Raw genomic sequence first — 22,463 nt, forward strand, 5'->3', positions numbered from 1 at the left:
CAGTTAGATCTTAAAGTCTAAAATAGACTCGGAGCCAGTGTAAAGAGGTTTAAACAAGAGTGATGTGATCACGTCTCTCAGTTCTGGTTAAAAGCCTGGCAGCTGAGTTCGTGGCAGTCTGGAGTCAATCAATAGATTTATGGTTCAGGCAAGTAAAAAGGCTGTTGCAATAATTCAAGTGTGATGAGATGAAGGCTTGTAAAATGGTCTTTTTGTCTTTAAAAGTTAAAATAGATCATAATTTTGAAATATGATAAACGCATGATTGCACAAGCTTTGTGGTGTGCTGCTCAAAACTTAAATTACTTACAAACCAGATGCCAAGATTCCTTGCAACAGGCTTAATATGATCTAATAGGGATCCAGCAGATGGCAGACTTTGTTTTGACATGTGCTGGGACCCAATGACAAGGATCTCTGTTTTGTTTGAGTTCAGCTGAAGGAAACTTTTTGACATCCAGTTTTTGATATCACAAAGGCAGTCGTTAAGTGAACTCAGCACTCCAGGGTCTGTGGATCTAACGGGCAGGTACATCTGCATATCATCAGCATAACAATGAAAAGAGACACTATCTCTATGAATAATGTGCCCAAGGGGAAGCATGTATAAGGAAAATAAAACTGGTCCCAAAACTGACCCCTGAGGCACACCATACTCAACAGAATAAGATGAATATAATAATATTAAATGATATAAATAGTTGTCCACAGAGACAAAGAACCTCCTATTCGACAGGTAAGATGAAAACCATTTTAAAGCTGTACCAGATATCCTCACCCAGTGCCTCAGTCTGTCTAACAGGATGCTGTGATCAATCATGTCAAAGGCTGCACTAAGGTCCAGGAGCACAAGGACTGAACACATGCCATCATCAGCAGCCATTAAAAGGTTGTTGGTAACCTTGAGCAGGGCAGTCTCAGTGCTGTGACACTTCCAGAAACCAGATTGAAACTAAAATTTTTGACATAAAAAGGTAACTTTGAAATTGGTCTATAGTTTTGAAGGGAGGGAGGGATCCAGCCCAGTTTTTTTCCCCGACAGTGGGTGCAGACAGTTGGAAGCAGTTTTAAAATAATCAGGGACACAACCATTAGAGAAGGAAAGGAAAAGGAGAAGGTGGCAAATATACAGTATACATACTGCATTGGGATCTTGGTGATGCTTCACTTACATTGCTTCTCATTAGTCTTGTTAAGTTTTCTTCACTTTCTTACCATAAATCTTTCCTTTCACATTTTTTTGAGTTTGATCAAGACACTGTAGGCTGTTTTGTGGATGTTTTAAGTGACAGATGTTGGTGCTCTGGGTCACTCTTTTCATCTGCTCTCTGCTGGGTTGTATATAATTCCCCACTCCTTTACCATCCATATTCATGGCTGCTGTTGCCAATATTAAGACAGACATTTTATCAAGTTTGCAGATGATCTTGAATTTTCATATTCTCTTCCAGAAGGAGACTTGGCCATGGTTTTTGTGACTTTGTGTCATGGTGCAATAAATTTTACAGCCTGCTTCCAAATCCACTCTACAGTCTGATAAGGGAATTGAATTGGAGGGCAACTATAAATATGTGGGGACTTTTGCTAAAACTTCAGAGACAGTCACAGTGTAGTAGTTTCTGCTTTCCCAACAGAAAATAAAATCTTTTAACATCTGCTAAAACTTTGACCTTGTTTTACCAGATTTTATTGCCTTAGCTGTGCATATTGCACTTGTCGTAGGGAGCTTTGTGAGCAACCCAAGTATGATTACTGGTCTGAGTCACACACAAATAACTGAAATCTGTAAGGGTCATGTGTTGAAAGACGAACATCTTTTTGACTTACGGAGGAACTGATACTCTCTGGATAAGCTTCAGGGCTGAAGGACCAGTATCAATTATTCCTTCTGCAATTAGAAGGCTTAATTTAAATATAAAATTTAGCAGCAGTGTTTGTCCATCTACTGCAACAGCTTGTCACTTTGCATTAAAGACCGACCAATTATTTCACTGTCTGGTGAGCAATATAGGTATATCAGGTTGATTTGTATATTAATGTCTATTGCTTTTATAATGTTTTTTTTCTGTGCTTCAAGTCTGGTTTTATTTTTTGTTTTATTGTGTGGTGTCACTTAAATGCTTTAGAGAGAAATTCCACCTCATTAATTTAAGATTTTCTAATTGCACTTTTGTGTTTATAATTGATACAGATATCTTTACAACATCAGACCAGTCAGTCAGTCATCTGGAGCATGTGAGTGTTATAAAGATTTAAAAAAGCACTCAATTTTTTATCTTCATTTAAATGTAATTCCAGTTTTCAATTAACTTACCATTTTTTGTCAAGCCTGTGCATCAAGATTTAAATAAAGACAATTATTTGTATATTTTTTTAAGATGAGAAAAAATAAAAGTTTTAAAGAAGTGTAATTGTGATCAATTTTGTTCTGATGTGCCATATATTCTAATATCAAAGAAAATACTACAATCAATTCCATTATTCACACATAATGTCAAAGAAATTCAAGGTTGAAATAAGCAAACAAAGTTACTGCAGTCCCCAAGTCATCCTTACCTAATATATGATGCCATGGCACCATCTTGTGGAAATATAGCATTATTAAGTTCCATTTAACTTGGGGCAAACACAAATACACTAAATATCAGACAAAAATGGTTATATATATATTCACATAATTATTAGTGACAGTTTGTTGATCTACAGGAGGATTTAGTTTACACTACAATCCACACAAGAACAGACAAAGTTTCACTTCAATAGCACATTATGTAAATTTCCTTGGCAACACTTTCCAATTCTGAAACTATAACACTAATTTTAGATGTGTTCAGAGGTTCAGAAGCCAAGTCAGACAGCTCATCTAAAGAAATAATGTGCCAATTTAACAACAAAGTCACCAAATTCAGATTTGTGCTTTTCCATTGTGGCATGACCACACAACATTCAAAGAACACTTTAGACAATCGGTTTATGTTCTCATCAAAAAGAAATAATGCACATATAGTATCACAAACTTACACATATTTCTTATGTATCTTTTTAGCATACAAAAGTACTACAAGTATTTAATGGACTCCGATACATGAACACAACAGTACCTCAATACTGAAAAGGTTGAATTCTAAAACCATTCACTTAAATAAAAGTTTATCTTCACATCAAAAAGTATTGATGCATGTATCACATGCATGACTTACACATTCTCATCCATATGCTTGGAATACAGAAATACCTTGCACGGGCTATAGTATTCTAGTTACATAATGAAGCTAATCACTGATTATACAGCACATCATAAAAACAAAACAAGAACGAATAAATTTTCACAAACAATTAGCAGATTTTCTGCACAGGTTCATTTACAAATTGCACACAACAGGTGACTAAACAACCAATAATTGATAACTGGAGACATTCCAAATTATTCAAAGCCTGGTTATACTCTGTCCCTGCAACTCTGTTTACAGCAGCAACAACACAACAGCTTCAGTGTGCAGGCAAACATCTCACAGTGCAAAATATGACCTCCGTAACATCAACAACTACGAGGGCCAAGCGAGAAGTTGCATACACACAGAAAACATGCGGACACATAATATATCATATCAAATCATAATGTCCCACTGCGCTTGCTGCATACTTATTCTGTTAGTACACAGAACTCATCTCATCACTCCACCAGTGCTACATAACTGACTACTCTCACAAAAACACAGTAAACCTTGAATAATAATAATAATAATAATAATAATAATAATAATAATAATAATAATGTCAGCTCATCTAAATGATGTAGCTAACTTTCAATTATTTATTGTGACCAGTGTGATAGGCTTCACTCCAGAGTTTCTTTTTCCAGAGACCTGTCCACTCTTAGATTTGTAGATGAATAACAGTGACCACATACAGTGCATTCAGGAAGTATTCAGACCCCTTTTTCACAGATTGTTATGTTGCAGCCTTATGCTAAAATCGTTTAAATTCATTTTTTCCCTCATCAATCTACACTCAATACCCCATAATGACAAAGCAAAAACAATTTTAGAATTTTTTGCAAATTAATTGAAAAGAGAAAACTGAAATATTATATTGACATAAGTATCCAGACCCTTTGCTATGACACTTGAAATGTAGCTCAAGTGCCTTTTCTCTTGATCATCTTTGAGATGTTTCTACACCTTGATTGGATTCCACCTGTCATAAATTCAAGTTTTTGGGCATGATTTGGAAAGGAACACACCTGTCTATATAGAGTCTCACAGCTGACAATGCATATCAGAGCAAAAATCAAGCCATGAGGTCAAAAGAACTGCCCGCAGAGCTCATAGAAAGGATTGTGTCAAGGCACAGATCTGAGGGAGGCTACAAAAAATTCTGCTGCATTGAAGGTTCCCAGTGGCCTCCATAATTCTTAAATGGAAGAAGTTTGGAACAACCAGGGCTCTCCCCAGTGCTGGCCACCTGGCCAAGCTGAGCAATTGGGGAAGAAGGGCATTGGTAAGCCAGAGTGACCAAGAACCCGATGGTCACTCTGGCTCAGCTCCAGAGATCCTGTGTGGAGATGGGAGAAACTTCCAGAAGGACAGCCATCACTACAACACTCCACCAATCTGGGCTTTATGGCAGAGTATCCAGACGGAAGTCTCCTCTCAGTGAAAGACACAGGAAAACTTGCTTGAAGTTTGCATAAAAGCACCTAAAGGACTTTCAGACTGTGAGAAACAAGATTCTCGGATCTGATGAAACCAAGATTGAACTGTTTGGCTGCGATTCTAAGTGTCATGTCCGGAGGAAACCAGGCACCGCTCATCACCTGCCCAATACCATCATCTGATCCCAACAGTGAAGCATGGTGGTGACAGCATCATTCTGTGGGGGACTGGGGGACTGGTCAGGGTTGAGGGAAAGCTGAACAGAGCTTGATGAAAACCTGGCCCAGAGTGCTCAGGACCTCAGGCTGGGCCGAAGGTTGACCTTCCAACAGGACAGTGACCCTAAGCACACAGCCAAGACAATGGAGGAGTGGTTTAGGGATATCTCTGAATGTCCTTGAGCAGCCCAGCCAGAGCCCTGACTTGAACCCAATCAAACATCTTTGGAGAGACCTGAAAATGGCTGTCCACTGACCTCCCCATCCACCCTGACAGAGCTTAAGAGGATCTGCAGAGATAGGAGAAACTTCCAGAGACCTGTCCACTCAGATTTGCAGGTGGGGCAGAAAATCCCCAAATCCGGGTTTGCAAAGCTTGTCGCATCATACCCAAGAAGACTCAAGGCTGTAATCGCTGCCAAAAGGTGCTTCAACTAAGTACTGAGTAAAGGGTCTGAATACTTATATCAATGTGATATCAGTTTTTCCTTTTTAATAAATTTGCAAAAATGTATAAAATCCTGTTTTCACTTTGTCGTTATGGGGTATTGAGTCTGGAAAAAAATGAATTCAAATGATTTTAGCATAAGGCTGCAACATAACACAATGTGAAAAAAATGAAGGTGTCTGAATACTTTCCGAATGCACTGCATTTATTTCATTTTTGACCACTGTCACAAATGCATGTGACAAAGAGGGGACAATTGTTCATTTTATTGGAAAAAAAAACAACATAACTATTTACAAAAGGCACGAGGTGTGGAGAATAATTGCATCAGTAGTGAATGGAATGTGTGGATGAGTGAGGTGTGTGTGCTACTGTTGAATGCAGGAAAAAAAGCCAAAACAAACTAGAAACCAGAGGAGATGTGGAGTCTAGAGGAGAGAGACAATGAGATCAGACTGGTATTTATAGCCTTGGTGGGGCCTACCCAGGTGTCACTGCATTACCTTAACAACCCACCCTGACTGCCAGCTCCTGCAGGAAGTGGCCAAACAACCACTGCAGGCAGAAAAGTAACACCCCCCTCCATAAGAACGGGGTTCTGCTGAGAACCTAGTATTACACAATTGTTATTAACACCGACGTTTTAATTTAAGCAGGATTGTGGTCAGTGAGGACAATCAGTGAAGATACCCCAGAGCCAACAGACATTGAAATGCTGCAGATCCCAAACAAGCGCCAAGGCCTCCTTTTCGATTACTGAGCAATTGTACTGGTGCCTGTTAAATTTTCAGGAGAAGAAACTCACAGGGCAGTCTACCCCCTCTGCATTATCCTGCAACAGCACCAGCACCCACATAGCTGGCATCTATGTGAAGTTTAAAGGGCTGATCTAATCATGGTGCTGCCAACATTGTAGCTGAACACAGCAATGCTTTTACACTGAAATGCATCCTGACAATGTGGATACCAAATATACTTGGCTTTGGCTCTTAGCAGGTCAGTCGGTGCAACCACAGATGACAAGATCTTACAAAAACTGCGGTAGTAGCATACCATTCCTAGGAAACACATCAGCTCTTTCTTGGTTGTGGGTGGAGGGAACTGTTGCGCAGCCATAACTTTGGCCTGCCCTGGGCGAACTTGGCCTTGACCCATCACCTTCCCATAGTAGGTCGCAGTGGCAAACTCACATTTGGTGAGATTGATTGTCAAGTGCACTCAGACCAACCTAAAGTAGACACTATGAGTCCCATAGGGGGACCCACCACTAAGCCTAACAGGGGAAGAGGTACTCTTGCTCAGACGGACAACAAAATACCCAGGTAGGGCCCACCACAAAGCCCCAGTCAAGTCCAATCAAGTACACAACTTACAAAACAAAAAGGAGAGCAAATACCAAACCTACAACCTAGCTGGCACTAACAGCAACCTGACATTTACCCTCCCAAAATGGTTGGTGAATAACCAAAAAACAGCCCCACTTACGGTTATGTCCAAACAATGAATCAGTCTACACTCCTACCAGACAAATCAAAAAGGTAGCCATCATGTCTGCCACAGGAGGTAGCGACACACCAACCTAGTCAATTTACCAGTACAGGCTAAATAACGCTCAAGCTAATTTACTCCTAGTATTGGTCAGACGAGCCCCCACTTGTCAGAAACCGGCTCAATGCATGTGACAAAGAAGGGAGACAAGTCAAGTTGAAGTGCCAATTGGTTGTTTTATTAGAAAATAAAACAGCATGACTATTTACAAAAAGACATGAGGTGTGGAGAGTAACTGCATCAGTGGTGAATGGAATGTGTGGATGAGTGAGGTGTGTATGCTACTGTTGGATGCAGGAAAAAAATTGCCAAAAGCAGGAGAGATGGGAAGGGGGAGCGAGAGAGAGCAAGACAATGAGATCAGACTGGTATTTATAGCTTTGGTGGGGCCTACCCAGGTGTCACTGCATTATCTTAACAACCCACCCTGACTGCCAGCTCCTGTAGGAGGTGGCCAATCAAACCACTACAGGCAGAAAGGGAGGGATCGTAACACCACACAAACAGCCATTACAATACAGAGGGGCACTGTTTAACTCAGTAAAGTCAGTTGAAACTTGGGAAGCCATGGAAACAACATCAAAATAAGAAGCATCTGTTATGTGTCAAGAAGATTATTAAATTTTTTTTTATTAAAATGAGTCCTGGCTTGTCTTTGTTCCAGAGAGGAAACTCAGTTTTTAGGGGTTCCAGGTTTGCTGCCAGAGGGAAAACATTGTCATACTGATGACAGTCACTGAGGGGAGACAAAAGCAAAGTTTTCTCACTCAGAGGATGAGTGTAGCTCAGAAAACACTGTTGGAGAAGTGGCTCTCAACTTGCAATCTCAGTCCTGCAACCAGCAATAAGTAAATAGATGACATTTTTTTAAGGAAGTCACATTATGAATCATAGTATTGGGAAAAATATTATTTTCTACAATTTTCTCTGTTTTGTAAAATATGAAAATGTTTTAAAGCTTATGCTTAAACTGAACCTTCCAATCGGTTAAATTTTTTTTTCTAAACGCACAAAAGATGTGATAAAACATCATAAACACTAGTATGATTTTTGAAAAGACATACAGCACAGAAATTGTACTTGAGTACAAGGATGAAAATAAAAATAATTTGTCTGGACAGTTAACTGTCTTCTTCAATCTTCTTTGTGTTGTGTGTCCAAATGTATGCACTGCATGTTTGCTACTCTTAATTACTTTTAATGTGCATTTGATTATATTAATGTATGTAATTGCTGCAGAATGCACCAAGTTTAACTTCACGATGGTTGCCATCATGACACGTTGTAACATCTACAGTCTTGTGTCCTGTGGAAGTGCTTTTGACTAAGACAGCTTACCTGCTCATCCAGTGTGTTGCCCAGTTGTGTTGAATAACAAATGTACTGGAAAATATATATATTCTTGTATGCATATTGCAATTATTATTTACTCTTATTACTTCTGTCTCCTCACCTCAACTGAATCTTTAAGCTTTGTGCCAACTGATCTTTCTCAGCAATCTGATATTAAGAGAAACTTACTCAGTGTCAGTCTTTGTAATTAAGTTATTAAGTTATAAAGTTAGCGAGTGAGTTTAGTCATGAATCTGCTGGCCTATATTTCTTCAACTCCTCTCCTCCACCCGTGCTCCCTTATTGGCCCCATTGGTGTGCTCACATGCAATCCTGTTTATTGCTTCCCAGGATCTGCTTTCATGTCACCAGCTTAATCCTCTGGCTCCCTTGCTCAGTGTTAACAGGGCAAGGTGAGGAATGAAAGATCCAGAGCAGCTGAAGGTATGGTTGAGTGTGAATGCTTCACTTGACATTGATGGATTAATGTTCCTATGCTGTAAGCTCATATTTATACATCATGACTTATCACCTGGGGATAACACAAAGCAATGCAGCTCGGCAAAAAAAGGTTTGTTTGTCCTCATTTAAATATATTTAGCATGAGAACTAGACTGACTGTTGATCAATAGGAAGCTCTTTCTGCTTCTTTTAAAGCAAACATCTCCTCTTTTCTTAAATACTGTAGCTTCCTAAAGGCCAGATCTAATATTTAAGACTCTCAGTGTGATGGGTTTTTGATATATTTGGGATGTTGCAACTGCAGTTCCCAATTCTCTCAGCACTGTTGAAAGTTTACAGATGTTGAAGTACCCTGAATTTCAAGGTGCATGTGCTGATTTGCATGCATATTTATCTGTATACAAAAGTGAAATATGAATAAAACTGATTGCAGTTAGGTTCTGACAGGCGTGCAAATAAAATCAGTTTTAATTTTGAAATTATTAATGTATACAACAGAAGTAGTTAGAAATGAATGGTACAGCGCACGGACTCAAAATGATATAACAATGATACATTTAATCTTATATCCTTTATTACTTTATCAACTTTACTGTTAAAGAGAACAATGCAAGACAGTTGACATCTTGTGTGACTAAAGTATTAACTTCTGTTCAACGTCTTCAAATCTTTTTGAACTCATAGTATTCAGTGCAGGGGAGTAAAACTTCAATATGTATTTTATTTTAATGAAGTCACATAAAATCATGTTTTTGATATGAAAAGTGCAGAATATACCTACAATATGGCACTATAATATACACAATACTACAAAAATATATATTTATATATCACACCACTAAACAGTATTTGACATTTTGACACAATGAACACATGTTATGCCTACACACTTACACAAATAGCTGCTTCTTGATAAATATCTGTTTCTATATACATAGTTTTTGCGTAAAAGTACTATGTCATTTTTCTCTTGATTTATCCTCAAATATTTGTATCATACATGACATTCAAATGGAAATGTAAGAATAATTGAAATGGAAAATTAACATTCTTTACTCCTCTTGCTTAAGTAACACGCATGATGACTTCTGTCCCACCCAGAAACCCGGCATCATTTTCTCCTCGAAGGAGCTCTTAAATTGCTGAAGCAGTCGGATCTTCTTCATGTATTCGCCCCCCTCTTCCTCCTTCACTTCTTCAATTGCATAAAAATTGATGACACCAGCTGGATGGTCAAGATACACTCCAATGGTGGTGTATTGAGGAATATCCCGGATTTCAGTGTTAATACCATTGAACCACAGCTGGTAGTGGGATCCACCCCAACCAAGAGCCCAGGACTGTTCATTTTCTCCCAGCCCGCAGGGTCCGTCGCTTCCCCTTCTTCCTGCCCCTTCATTGGTGACTCCGACGACCACCCATCCTGAATATTTTATTTCCCAGTAAGCTCGGAAGCCCAAAATGCCTTCTTTGCAAAGCACCTTAAAGTGTGAAGGGATACTATCAGCTGAGCATTAGAAATGTATGGTAACATCTAGACTTGTGATTACAGTTCAAAAACATACCTGAGGAACATGCTCATATCTCTCTGGTCTATCCAGGACAGGACACGTGACATCATCAGTCATGCGTGACACCTTGGATCCACTATCTGTGATCCATAGCATCTTATTGGCTGTCTTTTCATCCAGGGAAAGGTTGATCCAGTCTGTTGGATGAGGGGAAATTTACAGGTTATGACACGCAGAAACTGCAGGATTAAAAGACAAGGGGGAAAAGTCGTAGAAGCCAATCTAGACAATTGTTCTTACATTTCAGAAGATCAGCTCTGCATGTCGGTTCAGGGATGTTGGGTTCGTAGTCTGGGATCTTTTCTGAGTGAGGAGAAAAGTCACATTAAAGTGGGTATATGAGAGTGATTTTAAGATGATAACAAGCAATAGATGGTAGTTTAGTAAGTTAATAGTTTAAAACAGTGAAAGTATATTTTCTATGGTTTTCAAAACTCACCTGTAGGAGAAGCCACATCTTTGGATTTTTTTCCTGTAAATTTAAAACAAGCATGACTGCTGGTTGTTGGATACTTTACTTTCTTTTAGATTCAATCAAAGAAACCTTCATACTAACAATAAGCACAATCTGCTCAGACAAAACTGTCAAAATCAACCAATTTGAACTCCTGAATGATGATTTTGTAGTTTCTTAATTATCTGATACTGTGATCTACTGCAGGCTATAAAGGGAATTCACTCACCAGCTCTGCCGTCTGCAAGCATGATTCTTGCACTGGGAGCACTGGTTGGCATCTTTAACGCTTCTGGTTGTACTGAGGTTTCTTGAATGTTGTTGTCTGTCAGCAGCGTACTGCTGCGATGATGCAAACTGCTTCTTTATATACCCCCGAGAAAGGGTTATTAAAGGTTTTGGGTGGCCCCCTGGGCTTCCTAAGAGAAATTTTGGTAAGGTATGTAGAGATAATGAGCTCACTAATGGGCGTGCCACAGCGCCTGCCAAACCAGGATACTCACGTCAGTGCCAACACCTGAACCGTTGACCCATATTTATCTGAGTAGCTCTGAATTTGCTTTCACAATTACCCTGTCATCTCTTCGAAATCACACATACACACATCTTGGACATTGATATCTGCTAAGGACATCCTGTACAGAACAGAGGCACGAGGTGAGAGTAGATGAGTATAGATTTACTGCACATTGAGACCTTTTAGAGATGGTGATGGAGACAAGAGAGACATGGCTGAGTTTCATTTGGAGTAGAGCTCATCAATATTGTGCTCTCTTAAAGAAGACTACAGATATAATTCTTTAAAGGCAGTTTTTATGACGCAACTGATCTTTATTTGTGGTAGATTTTGAATCCTTTGGGGGATGTCTTTGGAACAGTAAGGGGTTGAAATTTATGATATTTGATATGATGATATTTTTACTCACACTTAAAACTTTTAAATCTGTTTAACCCATCCAGTAAAAAGATATTTCCACCTTAATGCAAGATATTCAGGCCAACAGAGAAAAAAAAGGCCATGACCTTGAGTGTCCTCAACAGCTCAGTATTTTGGCAGAGATCACTTGTCTGTCAGCACTGTTATAAAAGCTGGGTGCCTCTGGTTTGTGATCGTTCTATGAGAGGAGAATTAGAGGAGCTCAGATACGTACACATGCAAACTATGTTATCCACACTTCCCTCTGCTTTATTTTCAATAAAGCCCTTTGGGCAGTCTGGAACAGTTCCAACACTATAGCGTGTACTGTTTAGTATGTCAGTTGCTCTGCAATCAGTGCCCCTGTCAGTCATCTGCTTGGACAGGCGGGAACACAAGAAGGACGAGACAGCCTTGACTAGAGGTTTGGCAGGATGCCGGAACAGTAAACACTTCAGACACGCTGCGCCACAATGGTGAGCATATCAGAAGAGAGGGTTTATGATCAGTGAGATGTTTTTTTTTTTACTCAAAGTCATGTGCATTAAAGCATTTGTGATGGTAAATGGTTGATGTGATAATGCAGGTCAAGAGCATGGCTAAGTCTGGCACAATGAACCGAGGAACCCCCCAAATCAGCTGACTCATAGTCAGGTATTTAGGTTATAATGTGCTGTACTGTACTTGGATTTTGTTTGTTGTAGACCTTCAGTGTCTTTTTCAGTGTATTGGTATCCGTGGTTTTTTAATATTATGTATTTCATTTGCTTGCTAAAAGATAAATTGATATAATATTATGATGTTAATGTCCTGTTTGTACCATGCTTTTTTATCACTAAATTGTATGTAAACAAATACGTACTATAAATGATTCTTTTATTTATTTATTTTTAAATGCAAATTAAGGGAATATATTTAAATTACTCTCTTCTAAAATGTATGTATACGGAGATTGTGATCACTTGAGTAATAAAACAATAATTTAAAAAGTTTTATTTCTTGTTTTTTGATTAATGAAACAAGAAAAATGTTTTTATTGTACCGTGTTTCTATATAATTAAGTTAAACTTCTAATAAAACGTAAATGTATGCACTTAATTTAACTTAATATATTTATGCAGTCAATGAAAGGTTGACACAAATCAGGATGTCAGTACATTCGTAAACACATTCTGATTTCCTCAACGTAAGAATAGGAGAGTGAGGTAAATGCAGGCTTTATAAATGTTGCAGCAAGAGAAATATTGACACGTTATCGTATCACATCATTCCTGTAATATAGAGCCTATATGTTTTCTTTTCACACATTTAAACCGTGAATACAGTTACATAGGGTTCATACTTTCTCAATATGTTGTTCATTTGCACCTGTTGGACCTCACACTGCTTGAAGTCTAACACCAGACAATCTCCTGCACAGATTGAAATATTTGCAGCTACAAGTTCAGAATTCATATGCATATGTGTGTGTGTGTTTGCATACACCAACCATCCTATCTATCATCAATGCTGTCAGTGTGCAATGTGATGAGATCAGTGATGTTCTGTAGAGAGGGAGGGCAGGCTTTACTGAGTACTAGGTGGTGTCCTCCAGACATCGGAGCAGTCATCTAACCTTTTTAAGGAAAAACATGCATACACAGCTCCAATCACAAGCCTCTTGCCACCCACCCTTCCTATTGGAAAATTTTATCTCACACACACATCCACGCCACTGGCTATGATTCTTTCACTTCTTCTGTCCTAGTTTAAAGGTATATAAGAGTGGCATTAAGCTGTCACACAGTATAGCCAACAGCAACTGATCACACTCAGAGAGACCAGTGACATCAGGCTAAGGCAGGCTCACTGTATCAAGATGCCCACCACCACCAGAATCATTTCTGATGCTCAGAAGTCAGGTAAAGGTGAACTTAATTTTCCCTATTTTCACACAATTTCAAATTGGTTTAAAGCTTAAATACAGAACATAGAATCTAACACTTTCCTAGATTTATCTAATTTCTAGATCTAGAGCTTAAAAATATTGCAGCATTTATTAGTTGCTGCATTTAATACAGAAATCATCATCAACAAAGATTTAAATGCACTGATTTAATAACCTCAGCCTGTGTCTGCAGCACTGAGGCTTTTTATTATCCTCTGAGGCGAATCCTGAGTGAATGGGTCAATAGAGTTTATGTCTGTGTCAAAAACGCAATATTTCAGCAACTGATTTCATGCTTGTGGTTATGAGGGGGCGTATAATGGTTTTACAGCCAGCCTGGGAGCAAGGGTCCACAAGTGTCAACATCATCTGCATTAAAAAAGGTTTAGCATGCTGTATGTATTTAACATGATATATTGTGTGTATACAGCATAATACCAGTCTTGGAAATGGGTGATATTCAGTAGGATTGTAGCTGGGGTATTCAGTCTAATCCAGTCTGAACTCATTGATGTCAGCCTCTACAGACTGTATTATCATGACAACAGCAAGAAGGGAAGACAGCAGGAAAACAAAACTTGCAAAGGTCTACACTTGTACAACTACGTTGCTGTTGCTGTTGTTTGAAACAGATTTGCAGAAAAAATGTTGACTTTTTAATGATAGGAATAGAGCATCTTGCCTACGTGAAACAGACGGTAGTATCAATAAAAAAATGTATTTCTTTACACACTTGAAGTCAAATCAGATGCAGCGAGGAGTTAATCACCAATAATCAAAAACATTCAGTCAAATCCTGTTACAGCCAGGCTAACAAGCCCCGTTCAGGTTGCCACAGTGTTTTGTATGGTGTCATGTTGTAATGAGGCCAAACAAAGCAGTTATTTTCATCACCTTGTGCTATATCCAGACATGTGGCTTAAAATCCTTGCATGGTCTCTCTCAGCCTCCAGTCAACAGAGAGATAAATATCAGCTCATTTAGACGTGACACGCATACTGCATGGTGTAAAAATAACCATTAAGTTTGAAAAATGTGGATAATGATGACAAGTAGATTTACATGCAGCGAGAGAGAGCAGCCTCACCTTGAACTCTTTGTCTTCACACATGCCATACAGAACCTGTGCTATGGTGCTTTAAGTCATTTTCATGAAATTCATGAATTTTACACATTTTTCTGTTTGCCAAGAGTTCATGAATGTTCCGAGATGATTTATATGTGTGAATGAAACGGATAGCTTGTTTCTGGAAGTGTTTCTTGTTGATATAAATAAAACACATTAGTCGAAGCTGACATTTTAATGCTATGGGGATTAAGTGTCTCCTCTTCTTGATCTCCGTCCTTGACGTCCTTAACAAAAACTCAATGCCTGTTATGTAGCTGTAATTTATTGGTCATTACTTTAAAGAAAGATTGTTACTTATAATGAAGCTTAATTTGAAACCTAATGTCTGGCAGACTTCTAATTATTTTCTATGTGTGTTATAATAAGCTGCCCTACATTATTAATTTATGGATAATCGATGTTTTGCTTGTAAGTTAAGTTTATAAGAGTAAGTTATATATATTACAACTTAATAACTTCACATAAACTCTTTTGCAATACAACTTCTTTTTATTTGAGATCAAAAGTAAAATGCAGTTTGTCACTTTGACTTGACTTTCCCCAACTCTTCTGCTTGAGCATTATTCACATCAATAAACAGATATTGGCTCTACATCCCCCACTTATCTGATTTGTAGAAGCAAATCATGTCCTATCTGATAAAGTCTTTTGAGCTCTCTGCTCGAGTGTGACTGAAGCCAAAGCTGCAGCATATGAGATGTCTTGGTAATTCCAACCGTCTGGCATGAATCAACCTCTGGCTCCAGAAAGCATGCAGTTGCTGATGGGATGATCTGACAGAGGCAGATGGTTTTCTAAGTATACACTATTTTGTCGCGCCTCACTTCATCACCTGTTGAGACACACCTTACACATACTGTTGCTTATAGTGTTTAGAACAGCCAAATACAGGTTGCTCTGGTGAAAAAACACTTTTGTTTTTTCTGTTCTTTTTTTTTTTTGCAGCAAAAAAACTCAAAGCTGGAAACACACCCACAGGTAAGCCGCTCGCCTTATCACAGGCTTGACTGCAGTGTTTGATTTTTAAATGTTTTTTAAATGTGGATATGAAGATCCACCTATGTTATGGCTCTCCTGACCTTTTCTTGATTTGACTGATGTTCTGTCACTTGTGTCCTCAGAGAAGACCCCAGCCTATGACTCAAATATCCCTGAACCCAAATGCAGAGCTGATCTCATCAAATGTAGGAACAATTTTTTTACCTGTTTTTTAATCCTTTCACAAGTTGGTGCAAAAACATTTTAGATTTTTTTTGTTTGTTAAATAATAGTTTATTCCTGTTTTTCAGACTGGATCAACCTTTCCCTTGATGACAAAACAGCCAATAAGAGGCTGTGGATAACAGAGAGTGGTAGTAAGGTGGCCCGTATGACTGATGAGGTCACGTGTCCCGTCTTGGATAGACCAGAAAGATATGAGTATTCTCCACAGGTACATATGTTTAATGAATATACGGTATATAAATGGACTTTCTTTTGATTCACTGTGCTCAAGACAGATGTTGAAAAATGAGATGATAGAGCCATAAACTTGTCATCACCATGCCACAGCAAGGGGTTGATATGACTGTAAAACAGAGGCAACACTATGATGGACCAGAGGTCTGTCCCCTGTGTTTATTTAAATCCCAAGCCAAGTGGTTTGGCGTTGCAAGTGGGAGAAAGCGAGGCTGCTCTAAATTCTTCACAGTGGCAGCTGTAATAAATCACAGGTTATGTTTGATTAACTCTAAATTAGCCTGTCATTTCCATCCACGTTCCGCAAGGTTCTTTGCAAGGAAGGCATCCTGGGCTTCCGAGGCTACTGGGAAGTGGAGTTTTCAGGATGGGTCGTGGTCGGAGTCGCGTACGAAAGAGCAGGAAGGAGGAACAGAGATGGATCTTGCGGCCTGGGAGAGAATGAGGAATCCTGGGGTCTCGGCTGGAGTGGTTCAAGTTATCATGCCTGGCACAATGGCCAGAGTTTCGAGATCACAGGGATTCCTAAGTCCTCTATAATGGGCATATACCTTGACCAACCGGCCGGTATCCTCAATTTCTATGCTGTGGAGGAGGTGAAGGAGGGAGAGGAGGGCACAGGAGGAAAGGAAGTTAAATGTTTGCAGCAGATTAAGAGTTCGTTTAAAGAGAAAATGATTCCAGGTTTCTGGATGGGGACACAGTCCCACTGTTTGATCCTAAAGAAGGAGGAATAAAGGACTCATATTATAGCTAACATCAGTGATCATGAGCTGAACTCTGTTTTATTAAAGCTACAACTGTAACAGCTTTAAACACAATATGACTGGACAGCACCAGCACAGTTATGTTAACATTAGTCTTCCATGTCATATAGTACAGTGTACTTTAGATATATTCCTTAAATGCAGTATATAGTTTAGTGCATTTCAAAGGGAACAAAATATAGTCAGATATGGATTCATCTTTGACCTTCCAGTTTTTTGGACTCTCTGGTTTGTACTGTTATATTTATATGTATTCTATATTTTTATTAAATGTATATGGTTATGTTTAGTATGAATGTATGCAGAATGTTAAATATGCAAAAGTTTAAAATAATAAAGAACTGAATAAGTGACATTGTGTCCATTGTGTCCTGACTTTTTTATTTTTATTTTATTTATTTATTTGCACAGTAAAACAAAGCAGCAGAAACAGAACAACAACAGAGAAGAAGCAAATTGTGCAGGTGAGATTTAGAAAACCCCTAGAGGCTTATAGAAAGAATCTCACCTCAGTATGCATTATAAGCAAATACCAAAATCATGTAATCCACAAAAATAAGCAAAGAAGCAACCATAGGATCAAAAAGCAAACATAAAGGAGGCAGCATAAATAAAGCAAAGACATAAAATAAATAAAATAATGTAATGAGGGTGTGTGTGTTTTGGCGTATGTGTGAATGTGTGTGTGTGAGCATGCATTGGAGTGTGTGTGCACACATACTGAAGCTCACTTGTGTTAAGTCAACTCCTTACGAAAGAGAGAGAGAGAGAAAGGCCAATTATAGTTTGGTTCATCAGACAGATCCTAAGCTTATATTAGGGTTGTGCCCGAATACACATACATTATTCGGCAAAGCACAAATGGTGGGTTTTTTTAATGAATATTTGTTTAATACAAATATTTTTAAAATTATTTGTTTTCAGGAAGAAAAAAGACCCCCATCTCAGTTTCTCTCCTCTGCTCTGCTGTTACGTCTATCAGCAGGTCTCAACGAGGGTAGTCACATCCATCTGCTACATGACACACATTTCCTTATTCGGACATCACTCCTGGTGTGAGGGCGTTCCCCAAAGATAAAGCTGAGCTACTGACACACGCTAAGATCTCTCAAGGGACTCTCCATAGCCTGTTGTTCCCCTTCTCCTTTCCACAAAGTTAGGTTGTAATAAATAGGCAATAAATGAAAAGTGCAAAGCAAGAATTGCCTTTGAAGTTGTTACACACTGTGCTGTCTTTGTGTTATGGGTGTGTAAATAGGTAGAGGTCTGTCTGCAATGAGGCAATGAGTAAAGTTTTAGCTCAGTAGTCCTCTATGATCTGGGAGACTTCAGTTCGAGACCCGGTGTGGGGACCTCCTTCATAAGGTAGTTTATTCATGAGCACTTATTGTAACACTTTAATTTCTAAAATTAAAAGCATATCAAAAACAAAAACAGGATTTTTAAGCCTCTTTCCAGTTTTATTCAAATACAAATACAAGTAATTTTGCTGCCTCAACAAATACAGATACAAATACAAATACTGGGCCCTCTGCACATACCTAGCTTATATTTGAAATTCTTGAGAGACGTAGACTGAAATGCAATTTGAATATAACTGTTCCACAGCGTAGAGCCCCTATATATAATGGAGAATCTGAATATTAGCATAAGAGACTTGCAAAACAATAAATATAGCGGTGCTGCACATTAACTGATTTAATTACTTTAATCAGCTGACTGAAGTCATTGTTAATAGGTTAAACAGGTGTTTGACTTGATGTATAAGCTTTCTCTCTAATTCCCTTAAGGTGGGCTCTTAGCATGACATGCCTTTCATAGTAGGTGCATTATTGTAATTGACAGAAACAAACACACTAAACCCCACTAATGTACTGAATGTGCATATTGGCCCCTCCAAAGGTTACCAGTGTTGTGATGGTGCAATATATGGAATCCTATATATTAAACAATGCAAATATCAATGCTCTTGATGCAAGACTTGGTAATACTTTCACATCCATGAGGATGGGTGTAAAATTAACGGACCATAAATCATTATCTATTCTATAGTTTAACATCTTATTTTTTGGTTTGACTGAGGTGTCTGAGGTGTTTATGTAGTTCTGCTTCCTCACTTGCGTTGACAACACTGACAAGACCACTTTCTGTATCTCACTGTCAGTAGTGTTTAAAACCATCTTCTTCCTTTTCAGAGCAGACTCATAGAGTTTCAGGAGTGTCAAATGTCTGTGTTAGCCTCACTTATATCTATATGTCACAGTCAAGTGTATACACCCATTTGACCCCCCACGGAGAACGCGTTCCACTGACCTCAACACCTCCTTCAGACACCCCTAAAGCCCCCTGCCTCATCTTCACCGAGGGTATAAAAGTCAAGTCGAACACCAAGACTTTGCACCTTCACTTTGGATGAATCAAAGAATCTTAAAGAATCTCAAAGTGGATAAGACTCAAGATGCCTACCAGACCTAATTCTGCAAGAATCCTGTCAGAGACGAGCAAACCAGGTACAACAATCTTAATTTTCTGTGAGAAATCGTAGACTTGCATTGCAACAAATGAGTCAATTTTGAGCTTCTGATGCCCGATGCAACTAACAGTTTTCATCAGGTGTAAATTCCAAGCGTTTACACATAAAAGCTCTTCGACTTGTCTGCTTTCCTAAACTTCAAATCTGTGATGCCGAACTTCTCCAATATAACATCTTTGCTTCCACCTACTGTTTTTTTGCATAGTGATAATTGCCTTGTCAAACACCACATTTGAGATTCTGTCACTTCAGAGTGTCTGTGTTGCCTTCATTAAATGGAATAAGGAAGTGAAGTGTGTCCCCCAAAAAACAGATACGTCATGCAAAATACTGAACACCTACATACAGTATTGTGAGTTATAATTTGAGTATGAAGTCATCTTTGCCTACATACATTTTAATATGCTATGTTTTGTGATGCCAGAAGAGGGTTGCGCTTAAAGCACAAGTCACTAACACAAGTTGACACCAATGAAAGCAGCTCAAAACATTCTGTGTTCTTGTCTTCTGTATATAAAGTGACTTCTCATCATTGACAGTGACCTTCTTCTGTCATCATTAGTCAATGTAATAAGGATAATGCACTAGTCTTCCTGAGCGTGGAGGAAAATCAATATATAAATATAATTTGTTTTACAATGTTGATATTTTCGATAATTAAACATTTGGTATGAAAGTATCATAGATGAAGATATTAACTGTGGGGATGAATACACCCATTACAGGGATACTCATGAGTAAGATATTAAGGCGATAAGGCGATGACTGATAAAAAAAAAAAAAAAAACTGTCCATACTGTCCATCACTGTCATGTCATTTCCTGACATGTAAACTTTAGTCAAATTCTTAGTCTCACTTACAACTTGTCTCAAATGTTTATGAATAACTCAATTCTAAAATTCCTCACTGAGTATCGTGTTTCATGTTTAAGAGGGTTGTGTCAAGTGAAACAGTAAACAGCTCTTCACCTCCTTGCAGTTTAACTTTATTAGTCCTTTACCTTTTTAGGAAAGAAAGTTAAATCCAACAAGAATGAGAAGACAAATGCAGGTAATAGACTCATGCATGCATTAGCCTATACTCATACTAATTACTGTAAATACTGTCAACTTTAAATTTAATTTGAATATTATTTTGTCTATTTTATTATTATTATTACCTTACTTTTGTTCTATTTTTATTCTTCTATGTCACATCTAATGTCAAGACACACTGCCTGTATGCTTGCATTACTTGGCTAATAAAAGTGATTCTGATTCTGATTATATAGTGATCAGAATATTTGTATTTAAGCCAATTCCTCTCCTTACAGAAAAGCTTCCCATCTATGTGCCTAACATCCAAGAGCCAACAAGCAGAGCTGAGCTCATGAAGTGTATGAGAGCACTCCCCCCCACAAATAATTTAATGTTCAGTTAATGATGGTCAGTTTATGAATACAAAATACCATTTACCTGATTTTTTCCTGTAGACTGGATGAATTTGACTTTGGATGACAAGACTGCCAACAAGATGTTATGGATTTCTGAAGGCGGGTCTAAGGTGTGTCGTAGAACTGAGGAGGTTTGCCCTGTCTTGGATAGACCAGAAAGATATGAGTACTCTCCACAGGTAAGTAAGAATACAGTTACAAGCTATCTGGTAAAGAAAAAAAAGAAAAAAAAAATTTCTCCCTTTACTTTTTTCTCTTCATTTCTTTGAAGGTGGTGAGCAAAGAGGGGATTTGGAACATGAGAGCTTACTGGGAAGTGGAGTGCTCAGGCTGGGTGGTAATTGGAGCTACCTATGAAGGAGCAGGAAGGAGGTCAGACTCCGGGCCAAGTGGCCTTGGAGAAAATGAGGAGTCCTGGGGTCTGTGTTGGTCAGGAACGCGTTACCAGATCTGGTTTAACGGGGTAAACAAAGACATAAATGATGTGCCGTACTGCTCAACAATTGGAGTTTACATCGACCAGCCTGCAGGCATTATAAGTTTTTATAGTGTAACTGGTGAGGGTGCAGAGAGGGAGATTAAGCTGTTGCACAGGGTGAAGACTGTGATTGAGAAGAAGATTCTTCCCGGTTTCTGGATGGGAATTCAATCCTCATGCACAATACTGAAGAGAGCAGATTAAACTGTTGAAGCTGATCAAATGTGTTTTGATGATGTTTTGACATGTTAGTGTTAACTGTAGCGGATGTTGTATTTACATATTCTCCTAATTCCTATTATTTAATACCTAAAATCATTTTTAATCACAGTCAAACATGCATTAAAATCTGGTACTGTTTGTGGTAGTTGTTCAAAGAACACCATTATTATTCTTAGACTTTTCATTTATATTTTTGAGAAATATTTTTCTATTTTTGTGCACTTATTTGTCTGATCCTCTTTTATTGTACATGTCGGGTTCTATAGGATTATATTGGATATGTATGAAATGATATCATATAAGATATTTATGAATGATGAGTGTCCTATGACTCTGAAATAAAGAATGTATTATTATAAATAAATGTTAATAGTGATTTTTTCCTTTATCTTTATGACCATATGGAAAGAAATTGTCATATTTTAAGTTTAATACCTCTGTGAGGTATTAAAGCAGTTATAGAGATGAAAGCAACAAAATTAGAATTTCATGCTAAATATCTACTGATATCCATTTAAAATGAAATTATCACATGACTATTTACGGCTTCTTATTTTTCTGTCTGTGATCATTCCCTAATGGGTGAAAGCTTTTGTGTGTTGCCAAGATAAGGTTGCACACACAGTGTAAAGCACTCACAGCATCGATCCCCTCTGGATTTGGCTGAGTAAAGGAGTGAGAATCACTCCCCTCTGGGTTAAAGGTCTCACTTTGATATGTGAGAGGCTCCAGCCCAAAGATCACTTTTCTACTTTGACAGATGGGCCTCAACTCTTGCCGCCTTCACACCTAAGACATGAGCTTTGGAGGAACTAAAAGTGGGGCACACTGACAAACACTAAACATCCACACTGCTGAAGGCCCAATGCATCATGCAACCCTCATTTAACAAGCACCAAGAAGAGCCACAGT

At 38.4% G+C, this 22,463-nt stretch overlaps 3 protein-coding genes across 4 annotated transcripts; 2 read left to right on the plus strand and 1 right to left on the minus strand.

Moving 5' to 3' along the window:
* Positions 1-9,189: 9,189 nt before the first annotated feature.
* Positions 9,190-11,009, minus strand: LOC122971749 (tripartite motif-containing protein 16-like protein). The gene is made up of 5 exons (XM_044338491.1): positions 10,918-11,009; positions 10,674-10,706; positions 10,475-10,537; positions 10,229-10,371; positions 9,190-10,144 (listed from the first exon to the last, which is right to left on the minus strand). Exons 1-5 carry the CDS (start codon positions 10,967-10,969, stop codon positions 9,716-9,718), a joined length of 720 nt encoding a protein of 239 aa, XP_044194426.1. The 5' UTR covers positions 10,970-11,009; the 3' UTR covers positions 9,190-9,715.
* Positions 11,010-13,353: 2,344 nt separating this feature from the next.
* Positions 13,354-17,201, plus strand: LOC122971666 (stonustoxin subunit beta-like). 2 transcript variants are annotated; one of them, XM_044338403.1, is made up of 5 exons: positions 13,354-13,511; positions 15,606-15,638; positions 15,782-15,844; positions 15,950-16,092; positions 16,427-17,201. In XM_044338403.1, exons 1-5 carry the CDS (start codon positions 13,463-13,465, stop codon positions 16,853-16,855), a joined length of 717 nt encoding a protein of 238 aa, XP_044194338.1. In that variant the 5' UTR covers positions 13,354-13,462; the 3' UTR covers positions 16,856-17,201. The 2 variants fall into 2 exon arrangements, with proteins under 2 accessions (XP_044194338.1, XP_044194339.1); XM_044338404.1 differs by having other exon boundaries at positions 13,354-13,505.
* Positions 17,202-19,270: 2,069 nt separating this feature from the next.
* Positions 19,271-21,882, plus strand: LOC122971781 (tripartite motif-containing protein 16-like protein). Its single transcript, XM_044338527.1, has 5 exons — positions 19,271-19,395; positions 20,428-20,469; positions 20,732-20,794; positions 20,891-21,030; positions 21,123-21,882. The coding sequence occupies exons 1-5, from the start codon at positions 19,344-19,346 to the stop codon at positions 21,531-21,533; spliced, it is 708 nt and encodes a 235-aa protein (XP_044194462.1). The 5' UTR covers positions 19,271-19,343; the 3' UTR covers positions 21,534-21,882.
* The last annotated feature ends 581 nt before the right edge of the window (positions 21,883-22,463 follow it).

Source organism: Thunnus albacares, chromosome 20, assembly GCF_914725855.1.
Source record: "Thunnus albacares chromosome 20, fThuAlb1.1, whole genome shotgun sequence".
In the NCBI taxonomy this organism is placed as follows: domain Eukaryota; kingdom Metazoa; phylum Chordata; class Actinopteri; order Scombriformes; family Scombridae; genus Thunnus; species Thunnus albacares.